This window comes from Myotis daubentonii, chromosome 15 (genome assembly GCF_963259705.1).
Source record: "Myotis daubentonii chromosome 15, mMyoDau2.1, whole genome shotgun sequence".
In the NCBI taxonomy this organism is placed as follows: domain Eukaryota; kingdom Metazoa; phylum Chordata; class Mammalia; order Chiroptera; family Vespertilionidae; genus Myotis; species Myotis daubentonii.
Window position 1 is genome coordinate 35,088,032 of NC_081854.1, and position 25,945 is coordinate 35,113,976.

The 25,945-nt window shown below is 41.3% G+C and overlaps 1 protein-coding gene across 1 annotated transcript; it reads left to right on the top strand.

The window, feature by feature from the left end:
• On the top strand, positions 1–25,945 carry MPHOSPH6 (M-phase phosphoprotein 6). Its single transcript, XM_059667276.1, has 5 exons — positions 1–117; positions 5,216–5,328; positions 17,961–18,051; positions 24,502–24,596; positions 25,236–25,945. Exons 1-5 carry the CDS (start codon positions 67–69, stop codon positions 25,366–25,368), a joined length of 483 nt encoding a protein of 160 aa, XP_059523259.1. The 5' UTR covers positions 1–66; the 3' UTR covers positions 25,369–25,945.

The window sequence follows — 25,945 nt, forward strand, 5'->3', positions numbered from 1 at the left end:
TGTGCGTCGCAGTGCGCATGCGCGGTGGGCTGCGTAGCGGAGATCCGGACCCCGGCGGGAGCCAGCATGGCGTCTGAGCGTAAAACTAAGTTGTCCAAGAATTTGCTGCGCATGAAGGTACGGGGCGTGAGGGGAGCCAGGATGGGAGGGCAGGGCCACCGGGGCCTCCTGGCCTGGCCGAGGCCGGGACAAAGGGCGTACAGGGGCCCCAGAGGGCCTCCAGCTCTCGCGTTCATTCATTCACTTAGCGCCTGCTGTGTGTTAGACTCTGGGAACTGGATTAGAAATCCGGCTGGTCCTCTCCTGAAGCCAGCTGTCGAATAGGAGAGACAGAGACGTAAAAGTGGACACAGCGTAGTAAGAGCAGTGATGCCCGGAGCGCCGGCCAGGAACTTCGGGCTTCTGCGGGAAGCGGTGCTTTAGTAGAGACCGAAGGGTAGGTGGGAGGGTAGGGGCATAGCAACACAAACTGAGGCAAGAGAGCGTTCAGAAGGCTGAGAGGCAAAACCTAAAAATTCTATGCTGAGTGTGAAGAATTGAAGGTAATTCTGTATGTCTGGAAGGCAAGTAGCAAGAAATGGGCCTGAAAAAGTAGTCAGGTCACAGCAGGGAATGTTAGACCAGGTTAAGGATATTTATTTATCTTGTGAGCATTGGGAAGCTGTTGAGTTCGGGGAACAGTATCATTAGCTGTGCCTCTTACTCTGTCCTGTGGGTAATATTTAGTGAAAGAAAGGCCCAACGGGGTCCAAAATTGCAGTCAGAAAGACCACCCAGAAGTTCTGGTCATCTGGGTGAGTGTTGCAGTTGTGGTGCTATGGAATTATAACAGTTGAGGTGAAAGTGAGTTATGTCAAGCAAAATTTACTTTTATATTTCAGATTTAACCAAATAAGATCAAAATGGACAAAAACAAGGGTAGTTAAAATGAATACAGGAATTAAAACGGGAAACAACCAATCCTTAAAACTTAAATAATAGCAAACATTTTAGTTCTTGCTGTGTGCCAGACACTGTTCTAAGTGCTTTGTATATAGGAACCCAGTAATTCCACATAATCCCTTGAGGTGGGTTAGTATCCCTCTCTAACAGTGGAGACAACTGAAACGGAGAAGTAAGTAACTTGCCCAGAGTTACTTACTGCTAATAAACAGTGTAGACAAGACTCAAACTCAGAATTCTGTCCCTAGACCCCATTTGCTATCAATTACTACTGGTTGCTGAACACTTACAGATGTAAACTGTTAAATGTTATGTTTAGAGGGGTGCACAATTTTCAGGAAGAGGAAGCAAGGTGTAAATAACATTCTGAAAGATTGAAGAGTAAATATTGCATGTGCAAAATGTGAATTGAGTTGAGCTAGGGTGTAACTAGGGATGAATAGGGTGATTGAAAGTGAAGGGTAAGTCAGCATAATTTATAGTTTCTAAAGCATTTCTTCCATGCATATTAGCAAAATTTGAATCTTTACTGAACAGAGTTTTCTCTTGGTTTATGATTTGAAATCATGTAGATTTCAAGGAAGTGGAGTGGATTGACAAAGCAAGCACTGAAAAGATTTTAGAAGTTGTTTAACTCTCGGAATAAGTCAAATGAAGATGTGCTGGGTAATTAAGGACCAGACCAAAGATCTGACTTGGAAGTTAGGAATGAAGAAATTAACTCTAAAAAATCATTTACCCCTTACCTGAGTGGTTGAGAGAGACTCAACTAGACATTGGAAGCAAAGAAGAGGTTCTCTATTTGGGTTCACAACTTCTGTCATTGTTAAGAAAGAACTCACTGGCAGGATAGCAGAAGACACTATATATACAGATAGAGTGGAATGTCTTATGAGAAGGACTGAAGCAGCTGCCTGAGGTTATTGTATTCAATGTACCTGTTCATCAAGAGCTAAATATAGAGCAAGAATGACAGGGTAGAGGATTTAATATAGACTCATTTATTTTCCAGTGTACTTGAAGTCTGACTTGGGTCATCTATTGGGGGCTGGAGGTCGATCCTGATGGGAAGTAGAAAGTGAAGGATGTAGGTGGAAGGTCTGTGAGTATGATGGAAATATAGAGAAGGTACTTATTTGTGATAACTCTTTTGGACTCAAGACAGGAGTTAGTGAACTTTTTCTGTAAAGGAATAGGTAAATACTTGAAATTTGTGGGCCAGTCTGTCTAACCAACTTGGCCCTTGTACCTCAGAACCAAATGAGTATGGCTTTGCTCCAGTAAAACTTTACAAAAACAGAAGTTTAGCCTAAGGACTATATTTTGTGATACCTGTTCCAAGCCCTTGTTATGAGTAAAACTAAATCAGTAGCTTTAGAGTATGTTCTTAGGTGCTGTGGAAAAAGAAGAATTGAACTGCTGCCTAAGTCTGGAGTTGCTTCATTCATAGTCACAGGGTTTTTTATCCTTTCCATATGTATAGAAAAATGTGTGTGTGTGTGTGTGTGTGTGTGTGTGTGTGTGTGTATTTTGGTACATATGAATATGGCTATTTCTATACCATAAAGAATATCTACTTAAAAATAGGAGGTAAAAGGGAAGTTGGACTGGATTTGTGAGTTTTACCATGAAGAATATGAGTAATGGGATAAGGCATCTATGTTTCCTTTCCAGCCAAGAAAGGAAATCTGGAAAAATTAGACAAGTCTAGAATCAGTTCCATTCAGAAAACCTTTATTGAACTCTTTTCTGTGTACCAGTTGCAGCCTACGTACCAATAATGCAAAATGAACAAGAGATGTGGTCTGCATTCACAATCTTAGTCTTTTGGGAGACATCTATCTATATACAGTGGGGCCTTGACTTACGAGTTTAATTCGTTCCGTGATGGAGCTCATAACTCAAATTACTCATATGTCAAATCAAAAAGTGAACGAGTGAGACACGTGATGCTGGGCTGATGTTGTGGCGTTCACTGTGACGTTCGCTGCGCCAACTAGCGGCGGGGTATCTGAAGCTGGCTCATAACCCGAATTTTAGCTTGCAACTCAAAGCAAAAAATCGGCCGAGAGACGGCTTGTATCTCGAAAAACTCGTTAGTCAGGACACTGGTAAGTGAAGGCCCCACTGTATATAAAAGTCTAAGCAACCATTTGACTGGTAGCTATGATGCCCATTGACCACCAGGGGGCAGATGCTCAACACACAAGCATGGAAACATGAAACAGACTGATGAATCTCCGAGGGAAGGGAGGGGCAGGGCAGGAAGAGATTAACCAAGATCTTATATGCATACGAGAGGCCCGGTGCATGGATTTGTGCACCAGTGGGGTCCCTCGGCCTGGCCTATGGGGATCGGGCCAAAGCCAGCAGTCCAACATCCCCCAAAGGGTCCCAGATTGCGAGAGGGTGCAGGCCAGGCCCAGGGACCACACCGGGCCTCTCATGAACAATAAGCCAGTGTTTATAAAGCTGTATTAGAAGCAAGAAATGTTTATCAAAGGACACGTGCTCTGGACCTTCACGAGTAAGTATTTTGCCAGGCAGAAGATAGAAGCATAATGTTGAATAGCAAAGGCAGAAGAACTGGGAAGTACAGGGTTTGCTTTCCTGAAACTGCCGGTTCTTTCTTGGAATGATGGTATAAGCACAAGTAAAAGGATGAGGACAGATGAATGAACAGTGCAAAACCAGGACATTAATGGTGTTACAATCCACACAGTTTACCCAGATTTCACCATTTTACTTGCACTTGAGTGTGTGTGTGTGTGTGTGTGTGTGTGAACTTTCCATACAATTTATTGTATGTAGATTTATCTAACTGCCATCACATTCAAAATACAAAGCTTTTCCATCATCACCTTTGTGTCATCCCTAATCCCTGGCCATCATTAATCTATTATTCATTATTATAATTTTGTTATTTCAAGGATGTTATATAAATGGAATCATAATCTTTGAGATTGGCCTTTTTCACTCAGCATAATTCACTTGAGACCCAGTTAAGTTGTTGAGTGTTATGAATAGTTCCTTCCTTTTTATTGCTAAGTAGAATTCCATGCTGTGGATGTTCTATGGTTCATTTTAGCCATTCACCTATTGAAGAGTATTTTAATTGTTTACAGTTCTTGGCTAGTACAAATAGAGCTGCTGTGATTATTTATGTGTAAGTTTTTTGAGTAAACTAAGTTTTCATTTCTCTGGGATAAATGTCCAAGAAGACAATTGCTGGGTAATATGGTAAATTCATGTTTAGTTGGATAAGGAACTATGTAGCTATTTTTCACAGAGGAGGTAATTTCCTCATATCCTCATCAGAATTTGCTGTTATCCTTATATTTATTTGTGAATGTTTTTCAAGTCATTTCATTTAGTAGTCATTGGTAAAGCCCTTATGCCTAAAAATGTTTATGATTTTGAAAGAGCTGGAGTTGAGGGAAGCACAATATAGGATAAAGGAAGGAAATAGAGCCTGGATAAAGGATAGAAATAGGGGTAAATGGAAACCAGTGTAATCCTAGACCTAACTGCTAGATGATTTCTAAATTTATTTTTCCTGTTATTAATATTTCATCATTTTGCAGTGATTAACTTCTTGGTTTGCCTATCCCCTGGAAATAGCGCTATTGTTTGTGCTAGGGAGAGACTAGAGCAGGACTGCTGTTTTCTCTACTGGCCTATTTTGAGTTGAGCTTATACAGATCTATCTTCTGTCTATATATATAAAAGCCTAAGCAACTGGTCGACTGGTCGCTATGGTGCGCACTGACCACCAAGTGGCAGACGCTCAAGGCAGGAGCTGCTCCCTGGTGGTCAGTGCGCTCCCACAACAGGAGCGCCGTCAGCTGACCAAGGGGTGCTATTCACAGGTCTCACGGCTGGCCACCACAGCCTGGAGACTGCAGTGGAGCGGCAGTGAGCCTACCAAGTGGCAGCGGCAGCAGGCACAGTGGGTCCAGGATGAGCAGGAGCAACTAGCAGCGTTGGACTGCCAGTTTCAGCTTGATCCCCACAGGCCATACCAAGGGACCCCACCGGTGCATGAATCCATGCACTGGGCCTCTAGTTGTAAAATAAAGAGCAGCCATATAGTTGATCAGCATTTCAAAGGATAGATCCAAGTGAAGAGCAGGCTTTATGGAGTCCTCTATCATGAGGTGGGATTTCTGGAGAAATGGGGAAGAGCAAGTGAAAGAATAAAGTTATTTGAGGTTTTTTTAACTCTAAATTTGGAACATTAGTTGCTGGCACTGATTTTGTTTTGATTTGACAGTTCATGCAAAGGGGACTGGACTCAGAAACTAAGAAACAACTAGAAGAGGAAGAAAAGAAAATCATTAGTGAAGAGCATTGGTACTTGGATTTACCAGAGCTTAAAGAGAAAGAGTAAGTTTTATTAGAAATTACATTAATGGCACTTTGTGCAATCAGAGTGAAATCTCTATAAATGTAACTCATCATTCCAGTGACACAAAGCCCATGAAATAGCATCAATTCAGTTTCTTGAAATAGCCTTACAAGTACTTTTCTAAAATTGTTAAACCTATAAGAGGTCTACTTGAATTTTTATACATTTTGACTGACCCTTGGCTATCACTTATAATATTATCCTTTTTTTTTTTTTTTTTTTTTTTTTTTTTTTTTTTTGCATTGCATGAAGGATTCTAGCCCATATCTCTGGTAGTAACTGGGGACCTTTTATGAAATTCTGTAATGTACTTGCTACATATTAAGTTCCAAAGATTAGGTGTGTACTCCTGGGCTCTCTAGTTTTATTTCATTTTAACAGAATTTTTCATTAGAATGAGCTTCTGAAACATAGGTCAAGACATTTTTGTTTCTTTTCTCTTTTTTAAGAAAATACGTTTTTATGTATTTCAGAGAGAGGAAGGGAGAGAGAAAGATAGAAACATCAATGATGAGAGAGAATCATGAATCACCTGCCTCCTGCACACCCCTTACTGAAGTTTGATGAGCCTGCAACTTGGGTATGAGTCCTGACCAGGAATTGAACTGTGACCTCCTGGTTCATAGATCAGTGCTCAACCACTGAACCACACTGTCTGGGCTTTTAAAAAATATTTTGCTTTTAATACCAATTATCTTAGCTAACATTCATTGAGTCTGTAATGTGTGCTAGGAACAGCACTTACATCTCTTTTTTCTGTTTTGTTTTGTATTTTTGTGGATTTGTGGGGGGGTTTTTTTAATCCTCACTGGAGGCTATTTTTCCCATTTATTTTTAGAAAGAGAGGGAGGGAGGGAGGGTGAGAGAGAGAAAGATAAAAACCCCGATGTGAGAGAGACCCTGGGCTGGGTATTGAACCTGCAACCCAAGTACATGCCCTTGATCGAGAATCAAGCCTGAGACCCTTCAGTATTCGCTCAGTGGTGCTGTAACCATTGAGCCATACACATCTTTTAATTATTTAATCCTTATAGCAAACTTGAGAGCTGGCTATTATATTTTATCCATTTTATAGTTGAGGAAACTGAAGCTTAAGAGAAAATAACTTTCTCAGTGTCACCCAGCTAGTCATTGCTAAAGCTGAGATAACACACTAGTAGACCATTGTTCTTCCACTGTTAGCTTGTTTGGTGATTGATAAATAATTTTGAATGAAGGAGTGATGGATCCACATTATCCATTAATTTATGTAAATTTTTCTGGAAGCTACTTAGCATTTCTTCTTGATGCTTGTCTTACCTTAATAAGCTCTGTACTAAGATGGTTTTACTTAAACTTTGAAAGAACTAAAGATACTGCTTATTATCTTCAGGCATATTTATGTTTTTCCTTTTTGTACCTTATAATTCTTTGTTTTTAACATGTTACATTCCCTTGTTCATTTGGCTGATTGTCTCTGGATCTTTTAGAAGGTTAGATACTCCTCTCCAAAGATAAAAAAAAGTATGTCCCACCGGGAGGGATTGGAGAAAGCTACTTTGTTTTCTCTGCTTGCTTTTCTGTGTACTTGCTTCTTTCTTTATTATTGCTTATCAGAGGAAGGAAGATGTTAAGGAGGTAGGGGAAGGTAATGCCAGTGATGATATGGATTTAGAACAGCCGTGGGCAAACTACGGCCCGCAGGCCAGATCCGGCCCGTTTGAAATGAATAAAACTAAAAAAAAAAAGACCATACCCTTTTATGTAATGATGTTTACTTTGAATTTATATTAGTTCACACAAACACTCCATCCATGCTTTTGTTCCGGCCCTCCAGTCCAGTTTAAGAACCCATTGTGGCCCTCGAGTCAAAAAGTTTGCCCACCCCTGATTTAGAAGCAGTTGAGTGTAGAAAAGGACCTTTACTGACTAGTAAGGAGCTATAATTTCATTTTATGCCTTGACTATACTTGCACAAAGTATCCCAGATAACCCAGGAGGATTTCCATCTTGTTTTCAGTATCCCCTGCCCCAACACAGTATATTATTCCCAGAAAAATGACCTTTAGATTTCTTTCCTAGGAGGTAAATGTCTCAGTTCATTTGAGCTACTATAACAAAATACTACAGACTGGGTAGCTTATACACAACAGAAATTTATTTCTTACAGTTTTAGAGGCTAGAGATCCAAGATCAGAAGAATGTGTGCCTGAATTTAGATTCCCTCAGGGAGAGGCGGTCCTGCTGGAAGTGAGGTGCTAACTGGACTATAGGGAAGGAACCTAAAGAACAGTGGGTTCTCAGTGTTTTGGACTCAAGAATTATTTACATTTTTAAAAAATAATTTAGAACCCATAAAAAGCTTCTTAAAGACAGGTCAAGACAACTAGAAGAGAAAGAAAAGAAAATCATTAGTGAAGAGCACTGATACTCTTCATGTTGATATTTATATAAGAAATTAAAACATTTTAAAAATATTTATTTCAGAAACAAATGCATTACATGTTAACACATGTAAATAACACATTTTTGCATGCAAAAGAACTTTTCCAAGACAAAAAAAATATTAGGGAGAAAAATGGCATTGTTTTACATTTTTGCAAATCTCTTTAATGTCCATCATTATAGAAGACAGCTGGATTCTTCTAACTCCTGCATTCAGCTTGTTATTGGATGCTGTTTTGATTGAAGTACATAAAGAAGGTCCACCCCCACACTTGATGATGTAGTTGAGGATAGAGGGGTGTTGCTTGTGCTTATGATATCTTTTTCAGATAATTCTTTGATACTACTCCAAAACTCAATAAGTAGTAGTTTCTTAGATGTTAACTGCAGTGAGGAACCTGAAAACATCTTTATCATAATCATTGGTCTATCTTACAATTTTAATAGATCTTTTGTCAGTGCATAATTTCATAACATCATGCATTTCTCATTTGGAATATATTAGCTTAATGAGTTATATAGATTTTCCAAATAACTCATTTCATTGTACAGTATCAAAAATTACATCATTAATATTACTGTGGGTTTCATCGGAAAAGGCTTTAATTATTGGGAACCTGTCAAGCCCAAAATGACATATACAAGCTATTCAAAATTCTAATTTTTGCTTTAAAGCTTGAATTTTATTATTGGCAATAAGTATTATCAGTTGTTTCCCTTGAAGTGACAGATTTACTTTATTTTATGTTCAAGAAAATATCTGCTAAGTACCCAAGTTTGAATAACTACAGTTATGGTGAATCTAGAAAAAAGTAGCTAGTTAACTCACAACTCAGTCACACAAGTGTATTTTCTCAAGACAGTCATGCTTCACTAATCAGAAGTATCTTATAAATGCTTCCCATTTTGTGTAGAGAATATTTGTAAAAAGTGTAATCAAGGACTGAGATCAATAAAAATTAATAAATTTTTAGTGCTTCATTTGGACAGTGGTCGGCAAACTCAGTCAACAGAGCCAAATATCAACAGTACAACGACTGAAATTTCTTTTGAGAGCCAAATATTTTAAACTTAAACTATATAGGTAGGTACATTCAACTTTAAATTCAACGTTAAATTCACGGTTTTCATCTACCGTTTTTCTTTGCTTCTGCTTTGTAGCCATCTCAAACAGGGCACCTAAAAAAATGTTTCATTTTATAATAATAAAGCCATCAACACAAAAGAATTACAATTCTTAAATAGATGACAAAAATACATGTAGGATTTGCAGCTGATTGGAAAAATACAGGTAACTTTATGCTTCGAGTAGGTACTTTTGTCACCCGCGGGCGATTTGTGGACACAACTAGCACTAACCACTGCACGTGAGACTGCTGACTGACTGGCTCACTCAACTCCTGCATGAATTGGGCACGCACCTCCCCGCGCTGCGTATCCCGCAGCCCGCAAACCCTGTGCCGCGTCTCCCATCGCCCAACAGACCGAAACCCCCCCCCTTCTTCTAACGCCACGTCTTCAAAATAGACTCGCCCAGGCCGAAAACCGACTTCTGTGCATGGGTCACGAAGTTTCAGTTGCACTGTACATTCGCGCCCACACGTGGTATTTTGTGGAAGAGCCACGCTCAAGGGCCAAAGAGCCGCATGTGGCTCGCGAGCCGCGTTTTGCTGGTCACTGATCTAGGACATAATTATTGGCTTTTTTTTTTTTTTTTTTTAATGTGAAAGTTAGTGGTAGACAGTGTAATGCTGCTAATTTAGTACAGTCTGGTATCACTACTTTAACTCATAATAAGATGTGATTTTACCCCTAATAGCTTTTGCACACACTGTGCAAATATCAACCTAGTAAAAAGGGCAAATAACGTCTTAGTATTATCAGGGAACATCCTAGTGTTATGAGGGTGGACTTTCTTTATGTATTTCAACCAAGACATTTTGACCTCCTACCATTTTTTACCTTCTCTCACTCTTCCCAGGTCATAGAGGCTTCCTTATTGTTTCTCAGGAAGGCCACTTACATTCTCCTTTCAGGGCCTTTACTTTTAACTAGTCCTCATATTTTCCCCCTGGTATCCTCATATCTTGTTTCTCAGTCTCTTTTGAACTTTGTTCAAATACCATCCCTTCCAAGAGGCCTACCCAGACCACACCTTATAAACCAACCAAACACAAATTTTTAGATAAAAAGAATTTGGATGAATTGGATAGAATTCTATTTTCGTGTCTCCTGGTTTTAAAGGTGGATATGCTGGATCATATGGTTGGCATATATGTAACATAGGAGAAGTGCCGGGGTCCAACCCCAGCAGGTCCAGGGGTCCCCAAAGGTGTAGACGGAGTCAGCGAAGAAGGAATGACACGGAGACAGCGTTCAGTTGATCAGCAGCCTAGCCAGGATCTCTAGCCCGGATCTCCAGCCAAGTTCTGGTCTGGATCTCCAGCCAGGTTCTGTGGCCATGTTCCCTCGCTAGGTTCTCCAGCCAGGTTCTGTCTGAGATCTCCAGCCAGGTTCGGTCACCAGGTTCTAGTCAGGTTCTCTTGCCATATTTCTGTAGTCAGGTTCAGTCCAGGATCTTTTGCCATGTTCTCTCCAGCGAAGTTCTTCTGTCTGTAGGTTCTGTGTAGGTTCTGTCTTCTTGGCTCTATTCTAAATTCTGTCTCTCTCTGTCTTGTTACTTCTGTATTTATACCAGTTGATTCAATCCTATCAATCTCTATTACAAAGGTTAGGGCATTTCTTATCTCCATTCCAGGGAGTAAAGATTATGTAGCTTAAGCATGATTGTTCATAGTTAAAGTGATTAATTACCCGCCTGGCACTTAGTTGAGGGGTTTTATTCCCTCCCTAACTTCAGGGGAAAATCCCTACCTGGGGATTCAACCTTTCTCGGAGAGGTGACCTTGGTTAAAACACAGCGCCAAGAAGGTGAGCAAACATATTAAGAACCGTATGCCATATATGCCAGGTCCCTTGAAACAGCAAGGATGGACCGGCTCCCGGCAGAGAAGCTTTCAGATCAGTCTCCAAAGTGATTGTACCATTTTTCACTTTCACTAAGGTAGTATAGGAGTTCTAGTTGTTCACACCCTTTCAATATTTTGTATTATCTTTTTAATTTTATCTATTTTAGCATTCTAGTGATATCTCATTGTTTTTAATTTGCATTTTCCTGGTGATGAATAATGTTAAAGAATGCTTATATGCTTATTGGCTATTTCCATATCTACCTTTGTGAAGTTCCTATTCAAATTTTTCATCCATTTTTTTTAAAAAAGTGGTTTTTGTCATTTTTTTCTAACATTCTATATTACATATTTTTCTACTCCTCTATATATCTGTCAATCTATTTTATTTTTTATGTATTTCACAGTAAGTAGCAGGCATAAGTACATTTTATCCCTTAACTAGAGTTCGATGTCTACATAGGGCTTTTTCTTTTTAAGGTAGAATTTACATACTGCTGTACAGATAGGAGTTCTTTATATTCTAAATTCAAATTCTTTCCCAAATATACATATGTATTGTGAATATTTTCTTCTAGTCTGTGGTGTGCCTATTTATTTTCTTATTATTGTGTTTTGATGAACAGTTTTTATTAATTTTGTTTCATTAATTTTTTTCCTTTTATAGTTAACTAGAGGCCCAGTGCACAAAAATTTGTGAACTCGGGGCGGGGGGGGAGGGTCCCTCAGCCTGGCCTGTGCCCTTTCGCAGTCTGGGACCCCTCGGGAGATAACGACCTGCTGGCTTAGGCCTGCTCCCGGGTGGCAGAGGGCAGGCCCAATCCTTAAGTGCAGCCCCTGGTCAGGCTCAGAGCAGAGCCGATTGGGGAGTTGGGGCGCCGCCCCCTGTCATGCACAGAGCAGGGCAGAATGGGAGGTTGCGATGCCACCCTCAGTCACGCTCAGGGTAGTGCCGATTGGGGGGTTGGGGCACCGGCCCCTGTCACACTCAAGGCAGGGCCGATGGGGAGGTTGTGGCGCCACCCCCTGTCACGCACAGAGCAGGGCCCATCAGGGGGGTTGGAGCTCCGTACCCTGTTATGCACAGAGCAGGGCCAATCGGGGTTGGGGCGCTGCCCCCTGTCACGCACAGAGCAGGGCCCATCAGGGGGGTTGGAGCTCCATACCCTGTCATGCACAGAGCAGGGCCAATCAGGGGGTTGGGGCGCTGCCCCCTGTCACGCACAGAGCAGGGCCCATCAGGGGGGTTGGGGCTCCATACCCTGTCATGCACAGAGCAGGGTCAATCAAGGGGTTGGGGAGCTCCCCACTGTCATGCACAGAGCAGGGCCGATCAGGGGGTTGAGGAGCTCCCCCCGTCACTCACAGAGTAGGGCCGATAGGGGAGTTGGGGCACCGCCCCCTGTCATACTTAGGGCAGGGTGGATCAGGGGGTTGGGGAGCCGCCCTCTATCACCCACAGAGCAGGGCCGATCAGGTGGTTGGGGCGCCGCCACTCTCACACTCAGGACAGGGCCGATGGGAGGTTATGGCTCTACCCCGTCACACACAGAGCAGGGCCCATGGGGGGCGGGGGGTTGGGGTACCGCACCCTGTCACACACAGAGCAGGGCTGATCAGGGGGTTGAGGCGCCGCACCCTGTCACACACAGAGCCGCAGGGCGATCAGGGGGGTGGGGAGCTCCCCCCATCAGGCACAGAGCAGGGCTGATCAGGGGGTTGGGGCGCCTTCCCCTGTCACGAACAGAGCAGGGCGGATAGGGAGGTTGTGGCCCCGCCCCCGTCACACACAGAGCCTCAGGGCAATCAGGGGGTTTGGGCGCTGCCCCCTGTCATGCTGATCCCAGTGCCGGGAGGCCTCTCGGCTCCGCTGATCCCGGTGCTGGGAGACATAGTACCCTTTTACTGTATAAGATAGAGGCCTGGTGCATGGGTGGGGCTGGCTGGTTTGCCCTGAAGGGTGTCCTGGATCAGGGTGGGGGTCCCCACTGGGGTGCCTGGCCAGCCTGGGTGAAGGGATGATGGCTGTTTGCAGCTGCTCACACACCCTTCAGGGTGGGGGTCCCCACTGGGGTGTCTGGCCAGCCTGGATGAGGGGATGATGGCTGTTTGCAGCTGCTCACACACCCTTCAGGGTGGGGGTCCCCACTGGGGTGCCTGGCCAGTCTGGGTGAGGGGCTGAGGGCTGTTTTCAGGCCGACTGAAGCTCCCAACTGCTCCTTTTTTTCTTTTTCTTTTTTATTCTGGGCCAGCTTTAGCTCTGGCTCCAGCTCTGAGGCTTCTGCTGCTGAAAGAAGGTATCTGGTTTGTTTCGGTTCTATAATCGAAACACTGTATAACTCCAGCTCTAAGATCCCGGCCTCGCTAAAAGCAGGTTCCTGGGGTTTTGTTTAGCTTCTATATTCGTTACAATGTTTCTTAAACTGCAGGCTCAAAGGCCGGCAAAGCAGGTGGGGAGCGTTGGTTTCCTCCGTCACTGAAGCAAGCAAGCCTCATGTTAGTTTCAAGCTGCCTGGCTGCCGGCCGCCATCTTGGCTGGCAGTAAATTTGCATATCTCACTGATCAGCCAATGGGAAGGGTAGCGGTCGTACGCCAATTACCATGTTTCTCTTTTATTAGATAGGATTCTTTCTCCTGTGTAGTGAATCTTTGCCTGTACCAAGGTTGCAAATATATTCAGTCTCTGTGTTTTCCCCATAGAATTTTTGTAAATTTTATCTATGCTCTGTCTCTGATTTTATGTATATGGTGTGAGGTAGGATTCAAGGTTCTTTTTTTTTTTTTTTTCTTTAGATAACCAGTGATCCCAGTACCATTTATTAAAAATACTTTACTCATTTCATTGTTTTGATGCTCTAGTCAAAAATCAATATGCTATGTTAGTATGGGTCTATTTCTGGACCTTAGCCTGTGCGTTGATATATATTATATTAGCTTGATTACTATGGATCGCAGTGAGTCTTGATATCATATAGTATAAATTTTCACTTTTATTCTTTTTCAAGATTGTTTTGCTAGCCTACATCTTCTGCCTTCCTATATAAATATTAGAATCACCTTATTAATTTTTCCCCCATCATCTCCTTACCCCAAAAAAGTAAGATATTGAATGGCATTGCACTGACCCTATAGATCAATTTGGGGAGAATTGATATCATAACAGAATTGTCTTCCAATCCATAAATATGATATATCCATATATTTAGCTATTATTTAATTTCTGTCAACAGTGGCTTATAGTTTTTTTGTGTAGGGATTCTGTATAAGTATACCTCTGCATATTTCAAATTTTTAAATTCTATGATGGCCTTTTCCTAAAAATTATTTATTTTATGTATGTAGAAATTGATGGTTATATGTTGACTTTGTATTCTATAACTATGCTAAATTGACTCACTAACTCTAGTAGGTGTTTTTTGAAGATTTCTTAAGATTACTTGCATATGCATTTTTGTCACTGACCAAGAAAAAGAAAAGTATACCTTTTATTTTCTTTATTACATTGGTTAGGACCTCCAGAATAATTACAAGAATGGACATCCTTGCATTGTTTCTGCTCCTAGGGGGAAAGCATTAATATGTTTACTTTTAAATATGAAGTACTGTGTGTTCTCATAGATGCCCTTTATCAGTGTGAGATATTTTCCTTCCCTAGCTTACTAAGGATTTTTATAAATAATGTTAAATTTTATGAAAACATTTTTGATGAGATAATTATATGATTTTTCTTCTGTGGGGATTATATTGATTTTTGAATGTCAAAGCAACCTTATATTTATGAAACAAATCCCACTTGGTATTTATTTATAATAAGTATTTATTTTAATTTACTAATATTTTAATAGTGATTTTTGTATCAATATTCATAGAGGGTATTGGGATATAGACTTCTTATAATGCCTCTAGCTTGGGCAGTAGCATAACTTCAGAAGTGTTCCTCCTCTTCTCATTTCTTAGTTTGTGTAAAATTGGTATTATTTCTCCCTTAAATGTTTGATAAAATTCACCAATGAAGCCATCTGGACCTGGAGTTTTCTCTTTGAGAATATTTTTTAATATGAATTCATTTTCTTTAGTAGATATAGGACTATCCTGATTTTTCACTTTAGTTGTTTTGTTTTTTTTCTCTAAAATTTCTATTTGGTAAGTTTTCATTTCCATTTTTTAATTCACATTATTTGTATCTTCCTTGCATTCATATTTCCCTTTAAATTCTTGACCATATTTATAATAGCTATTTTAATATTTTCTATTCTATCATTTTTCTTTTTTTATTGACTTGTTTTCTGTTAATGGGTCAAATTTTTCTGCTTCCTTACATTTTTTTTTAAATCCTCATTCGACGATATTTTTTTTCATTCGTTTTTAAAGAGAGGAAGGGCTGGTGGGGAGGGGAGATTGATTGATGTTAGAGAGAAACATCAGTAAGTTGCCTCCCATATGAGCCCCAACTGGGAATCAGACCCACAGCTGATTCCCAGTTGGGGCTGATTTGGGTGTATGGGACAATGCTCCAACCAAATGAGCCACCCAGCCAGGGCTCTAGTAATTTTTAATTGTGGGCAATACATTATGTTATATTGCTGAGTACCCATCCTTAATAAAGGGTTGAAATTTGTTACATTAGGCAGTTAATTTACATACTGACCAGCTTGATCCCTGTTTTTGTTAGAGTAGGTTTTATAGCCTTTACTCTAGGGCTAGCTTAGCAGTACTCTAAGGTGTGACCTTTCTATTCATTGTCACAGGGTATTCAACTTGGTCTCTTCATTTTTGGTATAAAAGTCAAACATTTCCATCCTCTGTGCAAAGTCTCATATTTGTTCAACATACAATTTCAGGGTAAATTTTCTTTCCCAGGTGTGGTAAACTGAAAAATGGTCCCTCAGATAATATCCAGGCCTTCATCCCTGGAACCTGTATTACCTTATATCCCCAAATTGACTTTACTAATGTGATTAAGTTAAAGATCTTTAGATGGGGAGATTATTGTGGATTATCTCGGTGAGATCTAAATGCAATTAATTATATCCTTATAAAAGGGAGACAGAGAGATTTCATACACACAGAGGAGAAGACATTGTGACCATGGAGGCACAGAGTGAAGTGATGTAATCACAAGTCAATGAATACTGGATGCCAACATAAGCTGGAGAGGCAAGGAATGAGTTCTTTTCTCCCTCCCTTTAGAACAGGGATGGGGTATGTCCAGCCAAGGCCGTATAAGGCCCACGAAATCATTTGGTCTGGCCCTGCCAAGGCGTTAGGAGTGAGTTAATTAAATGTTTGACCAAATGTAGCAGGCTGACTTTTAAGTTGATAATTGTGTATGGCCCATGAATCCTATATAATAAAAGGCTAATATACAAATTGTCCCCTCGGCCGGAAGTTTGACCAGGGGGCAGGGCCAGCCGACCTACTGCCCGCAGCCCCTCCCCCTGGCCAGCCTCGCCCTCCCCACCCCAATTGGGGTTGGGGCCAGCCCACCAACCACCCACAGTCCATCCCCGCAGCTGGCCCAGCCCAGCCTGATTGGGGCAGGCGGGCCAGACGCCACCCATGCACGAATTTGTGCACCAGGCCTCTAGTAATGTTATAAATATCCAAATGGCCCTTGGCAGAAAAAAGGTTCCCCACCCCTGCTCTAGAGGGGAGGGCAGCCCTGCTGACACCTTGATTTTGGTCCAATGAAATTGATTTCAGACTTCCAGCATTATAAGAGCATAAATTCTGTTGCTTTAACCCACCAATTAATTTGTTACAGCAGCCCTAGGAAACTAATGCACAGGTAATTGTTCTCCTGGAAATTGTTATTTTTCCCTTGACACTGTGGACTCACGCTGCACATGTGCAGCCTGGTATTCAGCCAAAGATTCAAGGTGACCCAATATGTAGGTCCTGAATTCCTTTGTGTATCTCCCTTGCTTTGGTGTCTTGACCCATGAATTTTAGCCACCTCTGGAACCCAAACTTTTAAATTGTCTCTTCAGTGCATTGAGACTGGGTGCTCTTAGAGATTCCTCCAGTCAGAAGATGGGCATTCGTGGAGCTCATTTTATTTGGTTTTCTTTTCTCATGCATCACATCCCTGTGCTTTGACTTGTTCACTGTTTCCTATTTTGTCCCATTTTAAAGTTGCCTGCAGTAGGAGGGCTAGTTAGGTACCAGTTACTCCCTTATGTTCAGGAGTGGAATAACCTGCTCCCTTTTTATCCAGTATATAATATTAATCCTTTATTATCTGGCACCACTCTAGAATGTAACATCCATGAGAGCAGAGGCTCTCTTCTTCATGGCTATCTCCCCAGCTTCTAGAACTGCCTGACACACAATTTGGTGTAATAAGTGTTTGCCGATTGAGTGAATGAATGAATGAATGTTGACAAGAAGCAGGGCTGACTTTCCACCAAAGAAGCCATAAAGGCCAGGTATTTGTTTTACTAGCATACTTTATGGTGGACATCAGAACTATAGTCAGATATGCTCACCTAGGATTGGGATCATGAACTGGTGACTCAGGAGAATACATTTTGGAGACTGAAACATCCACACCTGCACCCTGTTACCAGGGCAGTGGCCTGCCCGGTGCCCTCTGTAGTGTCCAGTACTATTTAGCCCTCTGAGCAACAGCGTCATTTTCATTAGGGTAGTTTTGTAGCGTGATTTTGGTTTTAGATCGACTACCTATCTACCCTTGTTTCTGCCCATTTTCTAGTTCTCATCCAGCTTTCCCAGTGATTCTGTGAGATACCCAGTATTGTTACAGTAAATTCCTTCTATGCTTAAGTCATCCAACGTTAGTCATGTTTGTAGCTAAGAGTTCTGACTAATAAACTCTTTTAAAACTGCCCAGGACTCTGATTTCACAGTATTTAATAAGAACTAGGTGAGTGGTGTAAACATCAAGGATATTTTGCTTTAAATATGGAAAATCCATGTTTATTATAATAGGTCTCTACCTTGTGCATTTATGTAAATCAAATGTAGTGTTCAAAAGAGGCTATGACTCCAGCCAGCAGTTCCTGCCTCCTAATGTGTTTGCCGGACACATTAATCAGTTTTTATTTCTAACCTTAGATTAGAAATCTTAATTGTATTTTTACTTGATTCTACTGAGAACTGTAAGACTGATTTTTCACTTGAAATCTTGACTTATATTTGCTTTGCTTTGTTATAAGTAGACATGCTATTAATACAGGTTTATTTTCCCGTTTAGGAGTTTCATAATAGAAGAGCAGAGTTTCTTGTTATGTGAAGATCTTCTCTATGGAAGAATGTCATTCAGAGGATTTAATCCTGAGGTTGAGGTATTAATATAATTACTTTAAATTTAAAATTTTTCCAATTGAATTCTTTCTGCTAGTAATTGGGTTTAGGTTTTTCCCCACCAGGTACCATTTCTCTTTATTATATGGAAAATAACAAATCTTGAAATACTGCCATAGCTATTTAAAGAAATTGCAAGCATTGCAGTCTAGTTTTATGGTGGAATTGAGTAGATAATTTAATATAGCAGTATAAGTTCTTAACAGTGCCACTGTAAGTGCTAGAATTTCAGCTCGGGTCTTTTATAGTAACATCAGGATTTTATTCATATGATGCTATTATTAAAAATTATTCTCTGGCATCTATAAATGAATCTTTGCTACTGGAAAAAAGTGTTACTTAAAAATTGAGTAAATTGACTTTTTAATGGACAGGTTTTGATCCAAACTTATAAATAGATTTTTAAAAGAATCCTTTGGTAAGTTGGTTTGAAAAGTAAAATAGTCGCCTTATAACTGCTCTGTTCATTTGAATTTTCCTGCCTCAGGTTTTTAAAGAAGCACAGGCCTTCACTTAACAAATATCAGAATTCTGGTTGTATATTAAAAGCCATCCTATCAGATACTTGACCAACCAAATGGAGGTCTGTGATATAAAGCTTTAGTTTTATGACACTTAAAGCCAGGGTTTCTCAGCCCTGGCACTGTATGATGTATTGAGCCAGATTGTTCTTTGTGGTGGGGACTGTCCTGTGCATTGTAGGATGTTTAACAGCATCCCTCGTCTGTATTCTCTACTCCCTAGACGCCAGTAGTGTACACACACACACCAGTTGTAACAACCAAAAATGTCTCCAGACATTGCTAGAGGTCCCCTGGTGAGCAGAGTCTCCCTGGTTGAAAACCACTTCCCTAAAGATGCCTGTAGACAACCACAGCTAACCAAGTTAATTGCCAAAGTTTATTTTTAAAGATTCTAGTTTCATTTTCTCCCCCCTCCTCTTCCTTTTTAAAGGGTATGATAATTAAGCTGTTAAATTTATTTTATACAAAATCAACACTAAAAGTATTTGTTTTTACTCTATGCTTTCCTTGCTTTGGCCTGCTTACAGCTTTAGATTGGGAAAAGAAAATGGGCAGTGGAACAAAGGAGGGGGAAAAGCAGATAATGTGTGTGTTATACTCAAAGACTGGGGCTGTGGGTGGACAGGCATTCCAAAGTATGTCTGGTATGTGGGAAAAGGAGTTGATTCGGGCCTCAGAATTTAATGGGACTCTGTACCATTGGGTACATTCTCTCTGGGGGAAAGTTTTGAACTGTTTGGTTTGTACATTTGAGCTGTCATAAAATGTGAGAAAAGTTTGATATACTTGTTTATGAAAAGAATGATACCAACTTGAGAGCACTTTATTTTAAGCAGGATGTATTTAGGACACATGTTTAACACATTGTGTGTGTTTCTAGTAACACCTGGCATAGAGTTTATTTTGTCAGTACATATTTATTCTGTGCCTGTGGTGCATCAGCCCTCTAGAAGCACTGGAAATGCAGCAGGGAACCCAAGTGTATGCCCTCACAGAGTTTGTATTCCCAAAATTATTTTATGTTTAGTCCTTTAAATGTTGGAAAAGCTAATTGAGACTAGTTTCTCGTCTGCTTTCCCTTCCTTGTTCTACCTTTGCTATAAAGAAAGTATTATACAGTAAAAATAAAATCTGTCAGAGGGTAACTGTCAAGTAATGGTTAATGTGAGATAAAAAGATGGAGAGAGGCCCATGACACATGGACATCATAGGGGATACATTATCCATCCTCGTATTTGGAGGTGAGGCAGGTCCTCCCCATTATACCAAGGCCCACTATCCAGTTCTTCCATCCAGCGATTTGCTGCCCCACAACCACCACCACCATTTTAAAAGAAAAGCATTTAAAATTACTCTTGACTATAAATACTTCTTACATTTGGGAATTTTGGAGGAAATCTGAAAGTTTACTTTTTCTTTCCCCTACTCACTAGAATGTGTTAGCAGTGTGTCTGTTTTAATTTTAATTTTAATTTTTTAATTACAATTGACATACAATATTATATTAGTTTCATGTGTCCACCCCCATGATTAGATATTTATATAACTATGAAGTGATCACCTCAATAAATCTAGTAACCATCTGACACCATACATAGTTATTAGAATGCTAGCGGCCCAGTGCACAAAATTTGTGCACAGGTGTGATTCCCTAGGCCTGGCTGGTGATCAAAGTGTGAGCATCTGGCATGGAAGGGCAGATCCCAGCTGACCTCTGGGCCCTGGGCAGCACCTGGCTTCCCCACCCCCTGCCCCCGGGCCCCACCCAGCTTCCTCAGTGCCTGGGAGCCAGGTGGCGGCCCCACCCCTGCCACCACCTCTGGTCATCATTTGCAGTACGATCAGGGGGGCGATTGGGCCCTGCTCCCACCCACCTTGGCCTAGCATCACCCACTCACCTGCTCTACCATCCTGCCATGGTCCCGCTCTCATTGGGGCCCATTGGGGCCAGCAGCGCCTCCACTGCCACCCGCTGCCAGTGCCACATCGCTGATGTCTGCCATGTTCCATGCTGCCACATGATGGTCAGCACACATCATAGCAAGCGGTCGAACTCCTGGTCAAGGGGACAATTTGCATATTAGGGTTTTATTATATAGGATTATTGACTACATTCCCTATGCAGTATTTTACATCCCCATGATTATTCTGTAACTACCAATTTGTCCTTAATCTCTTCACCTTTTTCACCTATCTCCCCAACCACCCTCCCATCTGCCAGTGGTCAGAATGTTTTCTACATCTATGCATCTATTTCTGTTATGCTTGTTTGTTTATTTTGTGTCTTAGATTCCACATATAAGTGAAGTCATCTGACATTTGTTTTTCTATCTGACTTTATTTTTGTCTTTCTGTCTCTAGGTCCATCTATGTTTTTATAGATGGCAAGGTTTTATTCTTTTTTTTATGGTTCAGTCATATTCCATTATATATATGCACCACTTCTTTATCCATTCATCTATTGATGGACACTTAGGTTGCTGCCATATCTTGGCTTTTTATATATATAAAACCCTAATATGCAAATAGACCAAATGGCAGAACAACCAAACAGCCAGTCATTATGATGTGCGCTGACCATCAGGGGGTGTGGGCGGAACATGGTGGGTGTCAGCAGTAGGCAGCAGAGCGTGGAACATGGTGGACATCAGCTATGGTGGGATGGTAGAGCAGGTGAGCAGGGGCGCCAGACCAAGGCAGGACTCCTGTCGCTGTCATTGGGTCATGCCTCTGCTGGTTACTGAAAATTCTTTGTTCCCACACGCCACGGTCCCTCCCAGCACTTGCACCTGCTGCCGGTGCCGGCCCCTCTCACACCTACTGCTGACACTGAAGCCACCGCCTGCTACCGCTGCTGGCGCTGGCCCCAATCGCTCGGCGCCATCAGTGGGTGTGAGTGGCAGCTGCCGGCCCTGATCACCCTTCAGGGCTTCTCCATCTCCCCTTGCTCCTGAGGGGCAATCGAGGGCCGGCAGCCACCACTCGCACCGCTGCTTGCACCATCAGTGTGTGAAAGCAGTGGCAGCTGGAGCGGGACTGCCAGGGGACAGGGGGCTGCAACGGAAGGGGCTGGGTGGGGACGCAAAGGATGGGCCGAGACCCGCCCCTGTGCCCACCTCAGCCTCGCAGCCCACAGTTCCATTCAAGGTGCACAAATTTTTGCACTGGGCCCCTAGTCGTAAATAATGCTGCAGTGAACATGGATATATATGTCTTTTCAATTTAGTGTTTTCAGTTTCTTCATATAAATACCCAGAAGTGGAATTGTTGGGTCTTCCTTTGTCTCTTATTATAACCTTTGTTTTAAAGTCTATTTTGCTGGTATAAGTATTGCTTCTCCAGATTTTTTGTTTGTTTCCATTTTCATAAAGTATCTTTTTCTATCTCTTTTAGTTTGTGTGTGTCTTTTGGTCTGAAGTTAATCTCTTATAGACAGCATATGTAACAGTCTTGTTTTCTTATTCATTCAGCCACCTTATATCTTTTGATTGGAGCATTTAAACCATTTGCATTTAGTGTAATTATTGATAGATACGTAGTATTTATTGCCATTTTATTTATATTTTTATCTTTTTGTCTTCTTTTTCTTATAATACTGTTTTGGTAGTGATGAACTTTTTTAGCTTTTGTCTAGGAAGCTCTTTACCTGTCCTTTAATTCTAAATGATAGCTTTTCTGGGTAGAGTAGTTTTGGTTGTAGGTCCTTGGTTTTCATCACTTTGAATGGTTTGTGGCAGTCCCTTCTGGCCTGCACAGCTTCTGTTGAGAAATCAGCTGACAGTCTTATGGGAGCTTTTTTGTAGGTAACTAACTGCTTTTCTCTTGCTGCTTTTAAGATTCTCTCTTTGTCTTTAACCTTTGACATTTTAATTATGGTGTGTCTTGGTCTGGGCCTCTTTGGGTTCATATTCTTTGGGACTCCCCATGCTTCCTGGACTTGTATGTCTGACACCAGGTGAGGGAAGTTTTCTGTCATTATTTTTTTCAAATAGGTTTTCAATTCCTTGCTTGCTTCTCCTTCTGGCACCCCCATGATGTGAATGTTGGTACATTTCAAGTTATCCCCAAGGCTCCTTATACTATCCTCATTTTTTTGTATTCTTTTTGCTGTTCTGATGTCTGTTTTCTGCTTCCTTACCTTCCAAATAGCTGATTTGATCCTCTACTTTATCTACTCTACTGTTGATTCCCTATAATGCATTCTTCATTTTAGTTATTGTACTCTTCATTTCTGAATGGTTATTTTTTGTTTTCTTTCTCCATTTTTATGTGTCCTATCTCTTCGTTGAAGTTGTCACTAAGTTCATCTACTCTTCCCCAAAGTTCATTGATTATCCTTATAACCAGTGTTTTAAACTCTGCATCTGGTAAATTGCTTGACTCCATTTTGTGTAGTTCTGTTTCTGGAGTTTTGTTCTGTTCTTTTATTTGGGACATGGTTCTTTGTCTCCTAATTGTATCTGTATCCCTGTGTTTGTTTCTATGTATTAGGTAGATCTGCTACATCTCCCAGTCTTGACAGCCTTATGTAGTGGGTGTCCTCTAGGGCCCAATGGTGTAGCCTCCCCAATCACCTGAGCTGGGCACTCCAACTGTGCCCCCTGTGTGGGCTATGTGAACCCTGTTGTAGTTGAACATTGACTGCTATTGGCATGTCAATGGTAGGAATTTACCCCCAGGTCAGTCATCTTCAAGGACTGGCTGAGACCAGCATGGAGGATCTACTATTTAGGGATTGACCCCACAAAGCAGGTCTTGCTTCAGCAGGTCTCTGGTGCCCACTGAGTTCGCCTCTTGAGTGTGTTACTCATGGAGGTGGTTGGGTTGTAAACTGGCATGGTCTGAAAGCTGTCCGGTGGGTGTGCTGGCTCTGGGGTCTCTCAGGAAGTACAGACCAAGGCTAGCAACTGCCTGTGCCTTGCCTTGGACCACAGCATGAACTACAGAACAATTTGCAGATGGCTGCTACATGTGTGGGCTTGGAGGAGCCCAGGAGGGGCCAAGCTTCGAACCTAGGCTGGCTGCTACTAGTGCTGGGCCTGGGGCCGCTTAGCAAGAAATACAGATGCTGCTTGTTTGAGAGATTTTAGGAAAGTCCACAGCATGAGCCAAGATAGGCTATTTGTATGGAAAAGCTGCTGGAAATGGCTTGTGTGAGCCCACAAGTTGGATGAGGCCAGGAGAACAGTGTTTTAGCCAGGTTGATGAAGACTCAGATGCTGTGCCCATTTGCCAGCTTTGTTGAGGGGAGGGCTCAGCAAAGGAACAGTGGCCCCTGCCAGCACTCCGGTCTGGGAGAAAGCCCTTACGCTGATGCCAGACATTCATTTTCTCCCTGTATGTCCCTGGAACTTTTCAAGTTGCTGCCCCAGAGCTGGAGCTCAGGGCAAGTGAGCCTGAGTAAGTCCATGTGAGGGCCCTTTAAGAAGAACACCTGGAACTCTAGTGGCCTCTGTGTCATCAGCCACAATTTCCCCTGGTTTTTACAGCCAGAAGTTATGAGGACTACTTTTCCCAGCACTGGAACCCTGGGGCTGGCAGGACTGGTGTGAGGCTGGGGCACTTTGCTCATCAGGTGGGACCTCTGCAGCTGAGATATCTCTCCCAATTTTTTTAACCACCACACATTGGTGTAGCAGTGTGTCTGCTATAGATATGAGTAACTAATAATAAGATTTATGACCTAAAATACAATTTAATTGACAAGTCTAATCTAGTGGGGCTTTCTCTTACTATTTTTAATTCAGAGCAGACTTGTGTGGAATAAAGTAGTACAGAAAACTGCTTATGAATTTTTGTTAGTCCTGTATAGTCTGACCTCTGCTTCTCTACCTTCAAATACATTGGACACCAGTTCCTTTCACAAGCCTTTTTCAGCCCTGTTGGCCATGTTGGTGTATTTTTCAGAAATTAATGCTTCAGATGAATGCTAAGAACAAAGCAGAAGAAGTTGAAGATGAAACAGTGGAGCTTGATGTGTCAGATGAAGAAATGGCTAGAAGGTAACCATTACCTTGGGACAACTTTGTGACCTGTGCCCAGCATGCACTGGCTCTCACATGTGTACTTCTCTTACCCCATGGTCTACCCCAGCAGGAAAATGACTGTTTCTACTTTGTCTGACCTGAGGTGTATTCATACTGTCACAGGCTGGCAGTTGAGGGCTCATTTCCAGTGCTGTTTCCAATGCATATTTGAATATACATCTCAATTTACTTAGGATAATACAAAAAGAAAAAATAGGGGAGAATTTAATCATTCTTAGAGAAGTTTATACGTTTTTAAATCGGGTGGCTTATTTTAATCATAGTTTTGATTTTTCTTATTCTTTGTTGCATTTTATTTTATTTTTTTTATTGATATTTAGAGAGAGGAAAGGAGAGAGATAGAGAAATAGAAACATCAATAATGACAGAAAAACACTGATTGGCTGCCTCCGACACCCCTCCCCCTACTGGGGATAGAGCTTGCAGCCCATGCTTGTGCCCTAACCAGGAATCAATCCAATGGCCTCTTGGTTCAAGGGTCGACACTCAACCACTGTGAGCCACACCTGCCAGGCCTTTGTTGCATTCTTGATAAGACTTGATTCCTGCCTTTTTTATTTGGAATTAAATTTGTGCTATTTATCATCTTAACAGATATGAGACCTTGGTGGGGACAATTGGAAAAAAGTTTGCCAAGAAAAGAGACCGTGCCAATTATGAAGAAGATGAAAATGGAGACATAAAACCAATTAAAGCAAAGAAGATGTTCTTAAAGCCCCAAGATTAAAATGTATGCCTTAAGGTATGGCTCAGAGATGCCTTGTGACAGTTAACATATTTTGGAACTGATTTCATTGGTTTCTCTATAGTTATTAATATTGTAATGTTTATTTGTAAAGAAATGTATAATTTTGGAAACATGCTGTTTTTGAAACAGATGTATGATGGATGTTATACATCCTTTGCTTAATATGGTATTCATCAAGAGTGGATTTTTAGCCCTTGATATTCAAATGTACAAAGGCAATGTTTGCTTCCTAAAATTTTTTTACCCCAGATTATTTTTAAATACATCTTTTCAATTGCTGACCTTAAATTGACACATAACTTAATAATAGTGTTTAAATTGTCCTTGTGTTTGCATTTTACTTTCAATTATTAATGTTAAGTCATTTCATACATTTTGGAATCAAATGTTGTGAGAATTTATTCTACGTAAATTCATCAAGAACAAGCATGCCTCTCTAGCCTAAAATATTTGCATGCGACCAAATCAGTCAGTTTGTGGAATTAAGCGATTTTGTTTAAAGCTTTTCATTAATAAGAAAAAATAATGTTCTGTAATAAACATCTGTTTTCATATA

What these genes read in the sequence shown, in the direction of transcription:
- MPHOSPH6 (XM_059667276.1), top strand. Translation starts at nt 67, where the DNA reads ATGGCGTCTGAGCGTAAAACTAAGTTGTCCAAGAATTTGCTGCGCATG. An exon ending in AGAATTTGCTGCGCATGAAG is followed by an intron (nt 118 to 5,215) that starts GTACGGGGCGTG and finishes TTGATTTGACAG; the next exon opens with TTCATGCAAAGGGGACTGGA. An exon ending in GATTTAATCCTGAGGTTGAG is followed by an intron (nt 18,052 to 24,501) that starts GTATTAATATAA and finishes TGTATTTTTCAG; the next exon opens with AAATTAATGCTTCAGATGAA.